Raw genomic sequence first — 17,270 nt, forward strand, 5'->3', positions numbered from 1 at the left:
GTCAAAAAAGTTATAAATTGATTTGCATGTCAATGAGTAAAATAAATATTTGACCCCTTCAACTTAGTACTTAGTACTTAGTGGCAATACCCTTGTTGGCAATCACAGGGGTCAGAAGTTTCTTGTAGTTGGCCACCAGGTTTGCTCACATCTCAGGAGGGATTTTATCCACCTCCTTTTTGCAGTTCCTCTCCAAGTCATTAAGGTTTTGAGGCTGACGTTTGGCAACTCGAACCTTCATCTCCCTACACAGATTTTCTATGGGATTAAGGTCTGGAGATTGGCTAGGCCACTCCAGGACCTTAATGTGCTTCTTCTTGAGCCACTTCTTTGTTGCCTTGGCTGTTTGTTTTGGGTCATTGTCATGCTGGAATACCCATGCACGACCCATTTTCAATGCCCTGGCTGAGGGAAGGAGGTTCTCACCCAAGATTTGATGTTACATGGCCCCGTCTATCGTCCCTTTGATGCGGTGCAATTATCCTGTACCCTTAGCAGAAATACACCCCAAAAGCATAATGTTTCCACCTCCATGTTTGACTGTGGGAATGGTGTTCTTGGGGTCATAGGCAGTATTCCTCCTCCTCCAAACACAGCGAGTTGAGTTGATGCCAAAAAGCTTGATTTTGGTCTCATCTGACCACAATACTTTCACCCAGTTCTCCTCTGAATCATTCAGATGTTCATTGGCAAACTTCAGACCAGGGGCGGATCCAGAGCCTAATCTCGGGAGGGGCACTGGTAATGGGGTGATAGGGGCTGTTATGGGGAAACAGCGTAATTGAGGAATTAGGAGCTAGGAGCTCTATTGGGGGACAGGGGCTATAGTGGGGGGATAGCGGCTGTAGTGGGGGGTAAGGACTGTAGTGGGAGGGTTAGGGACTGTAAATGGGGGTTAGGAAATGTAATAGGGGGATAGGGGCTGTAGTGGGGGGAATGGATGCAATTGGGGATAGGGGCTGCAATTGGGTGAGAGAGGCTGTAGTGGGGGTAGCGACTATAGTAAGGGAATAGGGGCTGTAATGGGGTGATATGGGCTGAAGTTAGGATGAATGGGGCTGTAGTGTGGGGGTATGGGCTGAAGTTGGGATGAATGGGGCTGTAGGGTGGGGGGATATGGGCTGCATATAGGGACTGTAGTGTGGGATAGGGGCTGCAGTGAGGAGTAAGGGACTGTGGTAGAAGGGTTAGGGACTGTAGTATGGGTGTTAGGGGATGTAGTGGGGGGAAGGGACTGTAGTGGGGGAGTAGGAACTGCATTAGGGAATTAGGGATTGAAGTGGGGATAGGAGCTACATTTGGAGGGTTGGGACTATAGTGGGGGACAGATGCTACATTTGGAGAGTATGGACTGTAATGGGGGTAGGGGCTGCCACAGGGGGTAAAAGCAGCAGTGGGGATAAGGGGCTGTAGTAGGGATAGGGGCTGTAGTAGGGATAGGGGCTGCAGTGGGGAATAGGGGCTGCTGTTTGGTTAAAAGGGCTGTAGTAGAGGGCGTAGGGCTGTAGGGCATAGGGAATGCAATTGGAGGGTTAGGGGCTGTAATCGGGGGCTGCAGTAAAATGGAAGGATCTTTAATAGGGGTGTTAGGGGCTGAAGTAAAGGGCTTTAGTTGGGGGTGTTAGTTGCTGTACTAAGGGGCTTTAGTAGGGGAGGTTAGGGTCTGTAGTAAGGACTTTAGTAGGGGGTTAGGGGCAGGAGTAAGGGACATTAGTAGAGGAGGTTAAGGGCTGTAGTAAGGAGCTTTAGTAGGGGGTTAGGGGCTGTAATCAGGGTTTAGGGGTGTAGTAAGGGGCTTTAGTAAGTGAGGTTATGGGCTGTAGTGGGGTTAGGGGTGTAGTAAGGAGTAAGGGGATTTAGTAGGGGTGTTAGGGGCTGTAGTGGGGGGTTAGGGTGTAGTAAGGAGTAGGGGCATTAGAAGGGGTGCTAGGGGCTGTAGTGGGAGGTTAGAGGTGTAGTAAGGAGTAAGGGGCATTAGAAGGGGGTGTTAGGGGCTGTAGTGGGGGGTTAGGGGTGTAGTAAGGAGTAAGGGGATTAGAAGGGGATGTTAGGGGTTGTAGGGGGGTTTAGGGGTGTAGTAAGGAGTAGGGGGCATTAGAAGGGGATGTTAGGGGCTGTAGGGGGGGTTAGAGGTGTAGTAAGGAGTAAGGGGCATTAGAAGGTGGTGTTAGGGGTGTAGTAAGGAGTAAGGGCATTAGAAGGGGATGTTAGGGGTTGTAGGGGGGTTTAGGGGTGTAGTAAGGAGTAGGGGGCATTAGAAGGGGGTGTTAGGGGCAGTAGGGGGGGTTAGGGGTGTGGTAAGGAGTAAGGGGCATTAGAAGGGGATGTTAGGGGCTGTAGTTGGGGGTTAGGGGTGTAGTAAGGAGTAAGGGGATTAGAAGTGGATGTTAAGGGTTGTAGGGGGGTTTAGGGGTGTAGTAAGGAGTAAGGGGCATTAGAAGGGGGTGTTAGGGGTGTAGTAAGGAGTAAGGGGATTAGAAGGGGATGTTAGGGGTTGTAGGGGGGTTTAAGGGTGTAGTAACGAGTAAGGGGCATTAGACGGGGTCGTTAGGGGCTGTAGGGGGGGTTAGAGGTGTAGTAAGGAGTAAGGGGCATTAGAAGGGGGTGTTAGGGGTGTAGTAAGGAGTAAGGGGATTAGAAGGGGGTGTTAGGGGCTGTAGGGGGGGTTAGGGGTGTAGTAAGGAGTAAGGGGCATTAGAAGGGAGTGTTAGGGGCTGTAGGGGGAAATAGGGTGTAGTAAGGAGTAAGGGGATTAGAAGGGAGTGTTAGGGGCTGTAGGGGGGTTAGGGGTGTAGTAAGGGCTTTAGAAGGGGGTGTTATGGGGCTCTAGTGGATGGTAAGGGGGTGTATTAGGGCATACGGGCTGCAAATAGGGGGGCTGAAGAAAAAACAATAGTGTATTCCCCCCTCCCTGAGGCTTACCTTGGGTCGGGGGGGGGGGGAGGGAATCCTGTTCCCTGTTGGTCCGATGGGAGATGTGCTGCTGTGCAGACAGTTCCTTCCAGCAGCCGCTGAGGGTAAGGATCTGGGGGGGGGCGGGGCCTAAACAGGGGCGGAGCCTGTCGCGAGTGGGCGGAGACTGGTGCTGCCAATGTACAAAGGCTGTAGATTGAAGTGCAGCAGTAGCAAAGCAGGGCCATGGAAAGCCCTGTCATCGTGCTGCACTTCTATCTCGGGGGGGGGGGGCAATTGCCCCATTGCCCCCCCCCCCCCCCCTGGATTCGCCACTGCTTCAGACGGGCCTGTACATGTGCTTTCTTGAGCAGGGGGACCTTGAGGGCGCTGCAGGATTTCAGTCCTTCACGGCATAGTGTGTTACTAATTGTTTTCTTGGTGACTATGGTCTCAGCTGCCTTGAGATCATAAACAAGATCTTCCCGTGTAGTTCTGGGCTGATTCCTTACCGTTCTCATAAATATTAAAACAGCATGTCAGAGCGAGCACATGTGCTCTGTATACTTACCTTCCGCCTCCCTGCATTTCCGGGTTCAGTGTGAAGTGCAGGGAGACGGATCAGTGCTGATCCTGCCCCCTTGTGTAAAAAAAATAAAGTACTATTAAAATCCCACCCCCCTTTACCCATTTTAATAAAAAATGAACCCCTTCCCTGCCAATTGATCACTGACTACAGTGATCAATTGGCAGGGATTACATTTTAATATGATCTGATTTTTTTTTTAACCCCTGAGGGTTAATTCTTTTTTTTTTAACCCTCAGGGGTTAAATTTATTTTATTAATTAATTTAAATATTTTAAAATGATAAATTTAGCTAGCTGGGGAGGGTGGAAGTTAGTGGGGAATTGGGGGATTTAGTGTTAGGCTAACTAGGGGTTAACGTTAAAAAAAGTTTTAAAATAAGCTTTAAAAAGTTAAAAAATTAAGTTAAAAAAGTTTTAATAACATTTAAGTAAAAAATTAAAAAAAATAAACCCTTTACCCAGTCCAAATAAAAATTAACCCCTTCCCTGCCAGTCGATCACTGCCTACAGTGATCAAAATACAGATCACAGTATTATACTGTGATCGAATTTTTTTTAACCCCTGACGATTAACTTTTATTTATTTATTTATTTATTTTTAAATTCTTTATTTTTGGTATGCAGGTAGTTACAACAGTGCCTGTGTCGCCACAATAGCATTGACAGGCTCGATTTTCATAGACATACGATATCAATATTGTGACAAGTTGGGTATGCATACATTTTTTTTTAGGCGATCAATGTTAAACAATAGCGTCATACAAAGTTATGGTAAAAAAAAGCAGCTCATTTAACTTTTAGATATAACAGGTTTGGTGTACATTGATAAAACTTTATAACTGAGCTATTACATGCTTATTTAAGTAGGAATGCTACAAGTAGTAGGTTACAGGCTTACATGAATTTGAGTCGGGCGCAAGTTTCTTCACATTGCTTAGGGTCGACCACCAGGAGGCAGCGAGTCACTGGGCTAGCTAGGTTTAGTTGCCATGCAAGGTTCAGGCAATTTAGGTAATATCTATGCAGAGTAGCAGTAGTACTAATTATTGTATTTACAACAAGGAAAATAATAAGAGGGGTATGCCAGACTCAATAATAAACAGTGCTCTGCTAGAATGATAGTTACATGCATATATTGATATATATTCAGCTGCTTAGCCACTCTTGCTGCTGCGCTGGTTCGGCTGGCATCCTGGGCATCGTCAAGTCCTTTATAATTTCCCGCTTGGTGCTTGGTTGCTTTGGGACTTGCTAGCCATGGTCGTGCTTGCGTTTGTGCTTCTTCCAGCCTCAGCTTTGGGTGCAGAGCGCTGCCTGTGTGCTGTGTCCGCTGCTTTGTGTGGGCAGAGTGAGAGTCCAGCTAGAGACCCCTTGGGGCTACTGGGAGTGCGTGTAGTCGTAGCTTCCGATTGATATTTATTCTCCTGTGTGCCTGCATCTTTGCCTGAAGAGGAATGCCCAGGGAGGTCGTTAGCCCGGATGGCACTAGGTGGGCTTGGTGAGGAGGCCGCAGCAGTTCTTCGCCACGAGGTAGTAGACTCGTTAGTGCGCTGCTTGTGGTTATGCCGTTTAGCTGGGGGTCGGCCATCTTGGTGCGCGCCATCCGTTTCACAGTGCTCGATCCGAGTAGAGATTTAGCTGTGTGCGGTGGTGGTCTCCCGTGGGGACCGGGATGACCCCCCCGGCCCAGAGGGGGGGTGGCAGACCTCCGGCCAGAGAACTGGGTGAGCGGCCGTCCCACCCGAGCTCAAGCCCGTAGGCCTCAGGCCTCGATCGGGCAACTTTGAAGCCGTTGGGGGTCCTGTCGGGTACCCCTCGAATCGCCATCGCCTGGGTGATGTCGTGTTTGCTTTTTCGGGCTGGTGTGTGCCCATGGCCCGCAGTTTGCGCCGATTTACCAGCTCCGAGGCAGGAGCTCAGACAAAGCGTGTCTGATCCGGCCGGCGGCCAGGCCCCGCCCCCTAACTTTTATTTATTTTTTAACCCTCAGGGGTTAAATTTATTTAATTAACCAATTTTAATATTGTATAATTAAATATTTTGCTAGCTGGGGTGGGTGGGAGTTATGGGAAAATTGGGAATTTACTGTTAGTGCTGCTTACTGCTAGTTAGGGGTTAATGGTAAAAAAAAAAGCTTAGAAAAATGTTAAATCTGTAAAAAAAAGTTTTACGAAAGTTTAGGAAACTTTAAAAAAATTAATAAGCAAAACAAAAGTTTAAAAAAATAGTTTTAAAAAGTAAAAAAATACATTTAATAACGCTCATTACCACTACACCTGGTACAAGCTAGCGGAAAAATGATCCCACGCTAAGGTTCAAAATATGCCTTTTGAAATACCCTGGGATGTCTTCTTTAAGAAATGGTATGGCTTTATGGGGTATTTGGATTAAATAGCCTGGTAAAATACTCTAAAATGGGACATGGGCACAGCGTAAAAATGTAAAGTTTGAAAAAATATGGAATGGCTGTGTCCCAAATGTGCCCCTCCGATGTCCACATATACCTGGCAAAGGTACATACGGGGGTATTTTTGTACTCAGCTGACATAGCTGAGCAACATATGAAGTATTTTTTTTTTTTTTTTTTGTAAATTTTTATTTTTGCAGTGCAGAAAACGTTACAGCGTAACACGGGGTACCCCAAAGGCATTCCTCGCGTTAATCATACAATAATTACATTGGGGTATACGTTTGTACTTGCACAATTTTATGTTAAGGTTGCGTGCTGACAAAAAGATATACCTCGTTATTTAGTTAGTTTGCTAAGACAAATATTGCTTGTTCCTTAAGTGGGGCGGCCTACAGCTGGTCAAAGTATTCATGATACGCAGTATATGAGACAGTGTGATCAGTATTGTCCTGACTAGTGGGTCTCTGCTGGTGTATCCTCGCTGGTATGTCTAGGCATATAAGACAAAATAGGTGTTAGCTGCCGGATACTGGGCTGGCTGAGGCTGGCCTGCTAACCCTAATCTTGGCTCTCAGCTCCTGGGAGGCGTTATATGTGCTGCTCAGCTAGTCTTTGGGTATACTAGAGAATAACTTGACGTTGGTACATGAGAGAGTTAATAAATACCGCTTGTTAGTATGGGCTAAAGAGTATATATGGGCGTCTGGTTTCAGTAAGAGGGCATAAATGGATTCATACCAGCAGAGAACACAGTATACATGTTTTACACAGACCTATCATATCCCGCTTGTCACTACCCGCAGTCCAGAAAAGTAAGCCCTCTGTGCCTCTGTGTGTGCTGGCCCTGCCCGCTAAGCCCTGGAGTGTGTGCGGCCCGTGGGCCGGATATGTGGAAGCCTCTTACAGACATGGTTCGGCTGATAGGTAAAGGGTATGCGGCCCAAGTCCTGTAATAATGTTGTTACGTCCATATGGTTTTGGCTAGTGTGCCCATCGTGTCCTTCGTACTCCATCGGGTTTATGTTGCACCTCGGGAGGAATTGGTGCAAGGTGTCCCGGTGTTGTGGTGGGTCTGTGTCCGTGGGCCACCAGCCTTCAGCCCGGGGCCTTAGCAGGCGCCCGTGCCCTTTAGCCATTGATCCCATCAGCAGGATCGTGGGTCCCGGGTTCTGCCAGATCTCGGTGTTCTCCCAGGAGGTATGGCAGGCTTCAGAGGGGTTCCTCTTGGTGAGCGCCCAGCCCAGAAGAAGCGCCGGCGGTCTCACGGGCAGCTCCATCCACGTGGGTAGTGTGTCGCATAGGGGCTTTAATGCTCTGCATTCAATTTGTCTCCGGACTTTAGGGCCGCTGGTGTGGGTCGTTGCGTGTTTGCAGCCTTATGTACCTTGCTTGGTGGTGGTTGTTGTCCGCTTCAGTTTCCGTAGCTCGGTCCCCGCACACGTGGCCTCCGCCATCTTGGCCGCGGGTCTTGGGCCTGCATGGTGGTCTGAGTACGCCTCCGCGTGTAGTTTGGGGCACGGACCGGGATCACCCCCCCGGTCCAGAGGGGGGGGGGACAGGACCGGGCCCGTCGATGTGCCATGTGTGTTCCGGGCTCCGTTGGGCAGGATAGTGGAGCGGCGGCCGTCCGCCCCACTCACCGCCAGGTAGGTACCCGCTGAATGCTGCAGGGGATCCTTCCTCCGGGGGACTGGAACTCCGGGAGCGAGCCTCTCCCCGGCCCCGGTAGCCCGTATACTGAGCAGGTCGGGGTTATTTGCCGCTGAATTTAGCTAAATTCTCGATTTATCGTGTAGTTTGGGCATATTGAGCAGGAGCTGGTCTTCCCTGCGACCGCTCGGCTCGGCGGCCCGGCCCCGCCCCCCACATATGAAGTATTATACAGTGGTAGTACACATAAGGTTTGCAAAATATACTGTGCAAACTCACTTTGTGTGTCAAAAAGGCAGAATAAATGCTTATTACCACTACACCTGGTACAAGCTAGCGGAAAACTTATCCCACGCTAAGGTTCAAAATATGCCTTTTGAAATACCCTGGAGTGTCTACTTTAAGAAATGGTAGGCCTTTGTGGGGTAGTTTGAATTTAAAACCTGCGAGGATGCTTGGAAATTGCACATAGGCCCAGCGTCAAAATTCAAAGTTCTGTAAAAACTGTTATGGCTTGGTCTCCAATATGGCACTGTAGCTTCACAAAATAGTGCCAAAGACATTCATTGGGGATGTCTTTTTACTCAGAAAACTTAGCTGAGCATAATTTGGAGGTTTTGAACTTAGTGGCACATATGAAATATACAAAATGCCCAGCAAAAATGCAATCCGTATGTAAAAAAATGCCCCAAATTATTTTTTACCACATACTTTGGCATGTAATGGTAAAAAAATGGGGGCATGTTAAGGCACAATATGCACCTTATGAGATACCCTGCAGTGTCTACTTTTACAAATGGTAGGCCTTTGTGGGGTTTTTTTGAACAGTCAAACTGTTATAATACCCCAAATGGAAGCATAGGCTCATTAAATCCGTCTCTCAAAATTCTACTGTGAATACTGAAAAGGACAGGTCTCCTATATGGCACTGTAGCTTCACGATATAGTGCCAAAGACATACAATGGGGATACCGTTGTACTCAGCAGAAGTAACTGAACACATAATAAAACTTTGTACAGGAATAGCACACACCAACTTTACAAAATACACATGAGAAATTCTTTGTTATAAGTTTGTGTGCAAAAACCCCCAAAAAACACAATTTTACTCCAATATTTAGCAGAGGTTGGCGGTAAAATGGCTACCCTTATTCCAAATAAGCTTCCCTTATTACAAAAGAAGGATACAACAAGGCTGCCTTCTTGCTCAAAAATATTCTGACCCAATATACTAGCAGTATTTCAGGAATAAGTCTCCCTGTCAAAATGTAAACTCAATACAGACAAACCTAAAATCATCATAGTACCCATCAAACTCACACAGAAGTTAAAATCGCAATTCTTATTTGTTTGTGTTCAGGTCAATTGAAATACCTTGGCATTTGGATACCAACTGACCTCACACAGCTTTACCCTACTTCTTAGCAAAATGAAAACTGACATGCAAACTGACATATGTCTAATGATTTGGCAGCGTAAACATAATTGAAATGAACTTATTACCCAGACCCCTCTATCGTTTCCAAACCATCCCTTATAAACAGATAGTTACATGCCAGATGGATCATAGATAAAACACATGCTTCCCCACTTTTTCCCCATTTACAGGAGCAACATTAAATGTCTGGTAATGTCTATAACATAATTTACTGCTCTCACTACACACAATGGACCTCCTTTACTGCTGACTAACAATAACAATTTTACTGAAAGACTATTGCCATAAAACTTGCATTATCTCTAACAAGATATACTTCATGAATTTTGTAACCTCAACAGAAATGTTACCATTAGCAGATATGCTAACAGATTAGGCTCTCCATATTATGGAACAATTTAAGTGCCAGCAGGTTAGATCCACCATCTGCACAATTTACAGATAAGGAAATCCTCATTAGGGTAATGAGTTCATTATCAAATGCTCAAGCATGACAACAGTTTCTCTGAGGTTTATATCAACACCACAAATGGTATGGTCCAGAAAATAAAGTAGAAATTCCACTTTAAATAGTGTCCAGGTAATTTAAAGTTTTTGGGAATTTGTCTCACTAAGAATAACTCCCAGGTTTCAAGATCATGAAAGTTATAGAATGGAATATTAGAAATAGGATAAAGAATGGCAAATATGTGAGTAGGCTATGTCTAAGATGCTAGCGTAACAGTCTAAATTGAGATGGGCTACAAAATATAGATGGTTATGTGCCAAAGCAAGAACATACATTAGGTAATGGAGGGGTGGTGTAAGCACCACCCTGTTTGTATCCTTACTTGGTCCTGAGCCAATCATAGCGGTTTTTAGAGTACAAGAGTACAAGAACTTATCACAGTCTAGGGCAATTTGTCAGCCTTGGAGGAAACAAAAAGGAGTAGAAATTGGGGTTGATATATATATATAAATATTCTACTATTTATATATAAAAAGCAGTTGTTGAAAATAATATTTTTTGTACACAAAAGCTCAACCACCATATATGACCAAGAATTTTATTTTACATTAAAATATTAAAAAGGGGGAAATTTAACAATAAATGAGACAATTACTGAATGTTACAGGAACAATATATTGATTGTAAACACGCTTAGAAACGAGTGTGTGTGTATATATATATATGCTATATACAGTGACCTCCACTAATATTGGCACCATTGGAAAATACAAGCAAATAAAGCTGTGAAAATTGGTCCTTATTGTGTAACATTTTGATCTTTTGTTCAAAAAAGATGCAAACATCCTCTGCTCTCATGGATATAAAACAATTGCAAACACAACACAGGTTTATAAAAACAAACCTACGTGAATTGCACATTTATTGGCACCCCTATGAATTCATATGAGAAAAAAATATTTGAAGTATATTTCCAGTGCCCAATTATCTTGCAATATATCGCTTGCCAATAAAAACAAATTAATCAACCACTAAATTGGTGTGCACTATCAATTAAAACAGTGCACAAGTATCTAATAATATATATCATGCAAATAGATACCAATTAAGGTGCATAAGTGACCACTAATTATTCATACACTATATATTATGAGATAATTGTGCACTGTTTTTATTGATATTGCCCACCAATTTATGGGTTATTTAACATTATCTAACGCTAAGATTTAAACCTGCATTCCTCCCACCTCTACAACTTCTCTTGGATGATCCTGTAGCTAACCTGCAAATGTCAAAGGTAAATCGCAGCCGTCCTGCTTTGTTTTTTTTCAATATCATTTTTTATTCCGAATGTCAGGTATAAGTGATACATCATGTATAATATCGTCTTCAATATTGTAAATAATGAAAGGTTATACGGTTGACATTTCAAATGTAATGCGTTACATCCACTTTTTTATTTTCTTAGTTAACAAAACATAAAGGAGAAGAAAAAATAATAATAGAAAACTGAAGAAAAATAATGTGATAAAAGAGCAACTTCTGCGTCCAGTTCCCCCAGTTAGTCAATGTTCAGTTTGTGTGGTCAGTATCACATCATTGAGGTCTGCAATGATATGTCACTGAGGACCTTATGAAAAGTAGTCATGTTTGGTTAGGGTTTGTCTTTTAGTGACGTATGTAGGGTTAAGGCATAGTGTCCATCGATATGGTAAAGTACTGACTTTGTTTGATGTCAGTGTCAGCGTTGGGGAGTTGGCTGGACTTCGTGTGATTAAACAAAAAACAAAAACAAAAAAAAAGGAAATAATAGACGAAGTGCCGGTTCTTAAAGAGCAAGTCTACGTACTATAACCATTTACAGATTGCTGTAATGGTTATGATGTCAGGAGTTCCCTGGTGTTGTTCCCCAGTAATTAGTTAAACTGTTTTAGCACTGTTTGACTAGTGTGATAGCTGCTTTAAGAATTACATTTCCGTTATTGGTTTAAGCGCCTAAATATAAGCACAGAGCACTTTTTACGTATACACTGTTTGACTTTTTTACCTTAGTCTCCTGGTTAATAATTCCCCCTCCCTTCAGATAAGTGAATTAAGTGCATTTATTACGTAAATTCAATGTAATATAGAAGTTGAACTTGTGCTTTAGGTGTAGCTGAAGATAGGGCCTGTCCACGGGTGGTCTGTGTAGCTGAAGAGAGTGCCTGTCCATGGGTGGTCTGGGACCCAGATAAGTGTCAAACTGTTCAAAAACTGTTGGATTACTTAGTGTGAGATAGTGCAAGAGGGTTGTACCTGAACCATTACAGAGTACTGCAATGGTTCTGTCCATTTAGAAGCAGGGATCTGCATTTAAACTTCTTTATCACAAATGGAATCATTTTAGTCACATTCTTGATTGCATCATATAAGCAATACGGGCTGTCAGTCTGCTACATGTGTGAGGCTCCCTTGACAAAGTCATTTTGCCGAAACGTTGGGGGCTTGCTGACTGATTTTTCTTCCCTCTTCTCACCAGGTCTGGTATGCATCTGTTCTTTGTATACAGATTTATTTGTGGGTTGTTATGATTTGGTATCTCATATAGCTATTTACTACACTGGTATTCAGCAATTCATTTACAATATATTTTGCTCATATGTATGGGAATGTTTGTTTTTGTTTTGATTCATTGATATGTATGATGAGATATCCATTTACTATGGACCCACCTAATAAAGATTTTTGTATATATTTATGGTTGTGCTCCTTGCTTGGGTAGTACATGTGTGTCTGTTTGCACAGCCTGGGTGACAGGTTTGCAATATCTTAAAAGTTCTGTTTTGTTATAATGTTTCAGAGGTTTGTTAATCTACTTTCTTTTTGAGTGTCACTACACTGCTAGTTACATAACTTATACCTAAATAACAGTAATATATACCAGCTCTAATTGCAGGGCCAGAAAAGTGTTCTGGGATACCCAACAGTGCTTTCTGTCATAGCACTCAAAGCAAACCTCGTTAGAGCATAACCTTATCTCTAGCTCTTTGTTATTCAATCTGGTTGATTTAACAAACAGGGAGGTTTATACCATCTCCAATTATCCACTTGCTCTCTGGACTAATGCCCATAGCATTTGCTTTTAATGCAGTGTGCAGAATCACAATGACAGCAAGTTGTGGTTCGTTTACTGAATCCAATATTTACTAATTTGTGAGTCTATTCACTAAACGGTGTATAAAAATTGACTTGTAAAAAAATAGGACTAATGACTGAAATAAAAAAGCCAAAACACTCTATGGTCACTTTTCATTTTTAAAGGGGTACTATAGTCACCAAAGCAACTTTGGCTTAATGAAGTAGTTTTGGTTTATAGGTCATTGGTGTAAAGGCCATACCTTTTTGAAGTTTCACTGCTCAATTCTCTGCCATTTGGGAGTTAAATCACTTTTGTTTCCCTTTATGCAGCCCTAGTCACACCTCCCCTGTCTATGGCTGACATAGCTTGCATGAAAACAAAATGGTTTCATTTTCCATCAGATGTTACTTTAAAAGTTTCTATCTCCTGCTCTGTAAATTGAACTTTAATTACATACAGGAGCCTATCAATACTAGCAAGATATTAACAGAGCAGGAGATAAGTAATTCTAAATTTAACAAAACTTGCAATAAAGGAAGTTTAAATATTAGATGACTCTTTACAGGAAGTCTTTACGAAAGTTGTGTAAGTCACATGCAGGGAGGTGAGCCTAGGGCTGTATAAGTAAAATGTTTTAACTCCTAATGAGAAAGAATTGAGCACTGAGACTGTGGGGGCATGCTCTATACACCAAAACAGCTTCACTTAGATAAAGTTGTTATCGTGACTATAGTGTCCCTTTAAGTGAGAAATCTGACAATGCCTATAATGCTAATTTTCCTGTTTTTTTGAATAAGCTAACCTCTCATCTGCGTGCCTTGGGAGTACTTGTGACCGTGGAAAAGGCAAACGTATGGAGTTTTAAATGAAGTTGTAAATGGCAACTGATAAAGCCTTTGGGTAAAATGCATTTGATGATTTTGCTTTTATTAAAAATTTATTTTTGTTTTAATACTTTTTTTGTCTTTTACCCTGTCCATTCAGATTATCATTTCTTTGGCTGGTCCAGAGCTGCTGAATCCAGGGGGAAGGAGTGCCACCTTTATTTGGCACAATACCATATACATTCAGAGCCAGTGTTTTCTCAGGCTCTTTTTCAAGGTGACCACAATATCTACTGCCATGTAAGTAATTCACCATCTGAAGGATAACACACTAGATCCTGTTTGTTTCTCTGTTATTCTTTGGAGCATCAAGTCCTAGAGTTGCTGTTTGGGTGGTGTGCCATCTTAAAAGCACAGAAGCAATAGGTATTCAAACCATTACATTAGGCTCCAATATATGTGAGTGGGTTAACTGACATTTTATATATACCAAGGGTGTTGTTGTACTGTATCACACTATGGTACTTTGTTCTTATTTATTTATATATTATACACTGGCACAAGCTTACTGAAACCCAACATAGTTAGGGTAAGTAAATGAAAGCGCTCCAGTAATATACTCTTTCTAATAGTGAGCAAGGGGTTCATATCTGGATTAAAGGGACAGTCTAGGCATCATAAGGCACCATAATAACTTCATCTAATTTAACCTGTTATGGTGCCAGGAGGCCCCAGCACGTTCTTACTTTCAGGGGTAAAACAGTTTGAACAGTTTAAAGGAACACTATAGGGTCAGGAAAACAAACATGTATTTCTGACCCTGTAGTGTTTAACCCACCATTTAGGTGGCTTGCCCCCTTAGAAAAGGTGAAAACTCACCTTATTTCCAGCATCGCGCAGGTCTGCTGATGCTGGCCCCGCCCCGATCTGCCTCCTTGTGGACATCATCAGAATTGTATTGGCTGAAATTGGCAAGGATGCGGGATAGGTTTGGGGCCAAACATTGTGTTAGTCAATCAGCACTTGGCTCCTCCAGGAAGCACCTCCAGTGGCCATTTGAGGAGTGACCACATGGAGGTGTCCCTAGGGACAATGTAAACACTGCCTTTTCTCTGAAAATACAGTGTTTGCATACAAATGCCTGTATATAAAGCTTATAATCACCAGAACAACTACATTAAGCTGTAGTTGTTCTGGTGACTATAGTGTCCTTTTAAGCCTGAAGTTGCCTCCGGGTCCAATCTCAGCTTCCCATGGCAGCATTTGGCTTCTTAATTACTTTTCTTTCTAAGTCAGTTTTGTGAATATACAGTCACTGATTGGCTGAGAATGTCAGCTGGCCACTTTCAGCCAAGCAGAGATGCCCCTGCATGGTGGGACTCCACGCTTCCTGAATCTTAAATTTCAAAAGCCGGATGCTGCCAGTTGGGGGCTAGAGTTATCGATGCTGGAGGCAACTTTGGGGTTACAGGGAACGGTTTAACCCCTGAGGGTAAGAATGCCCTTCATTTACGTTGTTTTGGTGCCTGGAGTGTTCCTTTAATCTTTTACCCTACGAAGACTATGAATACCCTTATTATTTGCCCATTACCCAAAGAAGAGCAAACTGAGAAAAGACAGATACTTAAATTGCTTGCCCTTCGGTAGGTTATTTTTCTTCTGCAAGGTTTAATCCTTGTGTATTAAATTTAATATATTACTACCATTTAATTATTTATTATTTACTTTAGTCACCTTGTCAATGTCCTCATGTCTGACGGGGAAGGAGAAGGTAAACCCAAGGGGCAGTTTCTTATGTTTCATATTTTGCTGGTCCAGGTAATCAGAAATACACTCTGCAATGTAATCAAAGAGCTGCAGGGAAAGAGCACACAGATTTTATGTTATTTGTCAGTGTCCATGCCAATACAATGTCCAAGTATCAGGCTTTTCTTAAGTATATCTGATTTTTTTTTTTAAAACCTCAATATTTTAATATTCCTTTATTGTCCGTTGATCTTTAAGCTGTTTTTCCAGCTGTAGCACAATATCACACTACAACCTCTGGAGGAGACACCAAGGTCTGTCTTTCTTTTCTGTTTGTATTATTGTGCCAATCTGCCAAGATAGAACAGTCTGAAATTCTGGGACTTTTAATAGTATTTTATTATAAGATATAATAATTAAAGACCAGTAACATCCTTCTGTCTATGTCATAAAGTAGTAGGAGAGAAAATTGGTCTCACCATCTCAGCGGTCCCTGTCATGGCATCCTCAGAGATTGAATACATTTTGTGCTTTGTCTCCACTTTCCACTGTCCGTCTAGATCTTCTCCAACTTTCACCAACATGACACGGAAGTTGGTGCCACCAAGATCCAACGCCAAGAAATCACCCACCTCTAGGGGAATCGGAGAGAAACATGGAAATCAGATATGCTTTCTACAAATCTACAAATCTAAGACTTACATTTTCATGAATTGGTCTTTTCATGTTTCTATTAACCTTTTCACACACACATTTATATGTAACCATATCTATTAAATATAGGTTTCGCATTTATCTGTTTGTATCAGTACTCAAGCTTTTTAACCTCTAAACTTAATCTTTGCCATGCAAACATCCCTATTAATTGTTCATATTAACAGGAACTGAGAGCAATGAGCAGAAAAGGCTGAAAGTGTTTTTCCATGTCCTGTACGACATCAGTAAGACAGGCAAGTCTCTCATTAACCCATATTATCAATATTTTAAATATGCGTTGCCCTGGACAGTATCAATATCATTGCTCTGATAGTATTATCAAGAATTAAAAGGCACTCAAGACAACTAAAATTTAGCATTATTAATCTTACTGATGCACCTTGAAAGAGGGGTGGGCAACATGAGGGAAACCTTCACATTCACTATTAAAGAAAGCAAATCAAGGGAAGCGGACTGTATAACAATCAGACCTAACATAAGGGTTATTTTGCAATTGGAGATTTAAGATCAAGAAATAAAGGACTGAGGGGGGCGGAGCTAGCAGCGGAGCAGAGTGGCCGCACTCACCGAGAGCTCCTCCATACAAACCGCAAAAAACGCTATTTCAAGTGATATCCGACGTCCACCCGGGATCCACGACCCACACCGGATTAACTATGGGACGCAAGCACAAAAAAACCAGAGCGGATAAAGACCCAACTACCCACGCTATCGGGGAACTTCTCCGACGCTCCCAAAAGGCCGCATGGGACAAGATGGCGGCGGGAGACGACGGCTACTCCTTCTCATCTGATGATCTCTCTGTCGACCACGGAGAAGGTCTGGCACAAGCCCTGTCACCCAACCCAAAGCCCTCACAAACCACTGCAGAAAATCCTGTCACACCATCTATTCTGAAGAACATGCTGGCAGAGCTCAGATCCAATATCGCTGCAGACATGGCCGGTATAAAAGAGGCAGTGGGGGGGGTCACTACCAGGGTTCAGCACCTTGAGGTCTCAACTACCTCCCAAGAGGCAAGGATAGCGTCCCTAGAACGGGCTCTTACTGAGGTGCAGTCTCAGCAGAGCGCAACGAACAACCGGATTAATGCCCTTGAGGACCTCAGACGACGCTATAACGTTAAGATCCGTGGCATCCCGGATTCAATAGGCCAGAATGACCTGCCGCATTTCATCAGACGCCTGCTGGCCGACTTACTGCCGCCCAAACAGGCAAAAGCAGTGCGCCTAGACGGCATGTTCAGACTGCCAAAGCCCGCAACGGCGTCGGCCGCGGCACACACTGACCTGATCCTCCGCTTCCAAAATCTGCAGGACAAAGCCCAGCTATTGGCGGCCGCGCGAGGGAAAACCCCTCTGACATTCGAGGGAGCCACGCTGTCCCTCTTTCAGGACATTACTAAAAGCACAATGAGTTGGCGCAAGACCATGCAGCCC

At 43.4% G+C, this 17,270-nt stretch overlaps 1 protein-coding gene across 1 annotated transcript in view; it reads right to left on the reverse strand.

Moving 5' to 3' along the window:
* Positions 1-17,270, reverse strand: part of GCK (glucokinase) — a 54,981-nt gene that overhangs the window by 14,801 nt on the left and 22,910 nt on the right. Inside the window, exons 3-4 of the mRNA XM_063448535.1 lie at positions 15,594-15,748; positions 15,103-15,222 (exon numbers count right to left, since the gene is read on the reverse strand). Coding sequence (XP_063304605.1) covers positions 15,103-15,222; positions 15,594-15,748 — 275 coding nt within the window. The remainder of the gene's footprint in view (positions 1-15,102; positions 15,223-15,593; positions 15,749-17,270) is intronic.

This window comes from Pelobates fuscus, chromosome 3 (genome assembly GCF_036172605.1).
Source record: "Pelobates fuscus isolate aPelFus1 chromosome 3, aPelFus1.pri, whole genome shotgun sequence".
Taxonomy (NCBI): Eukaryota; Metazoa; Chordata; class Amphibia; order Anura; family Pelobatidae; genus Pelobates; species Pelobates fuscus.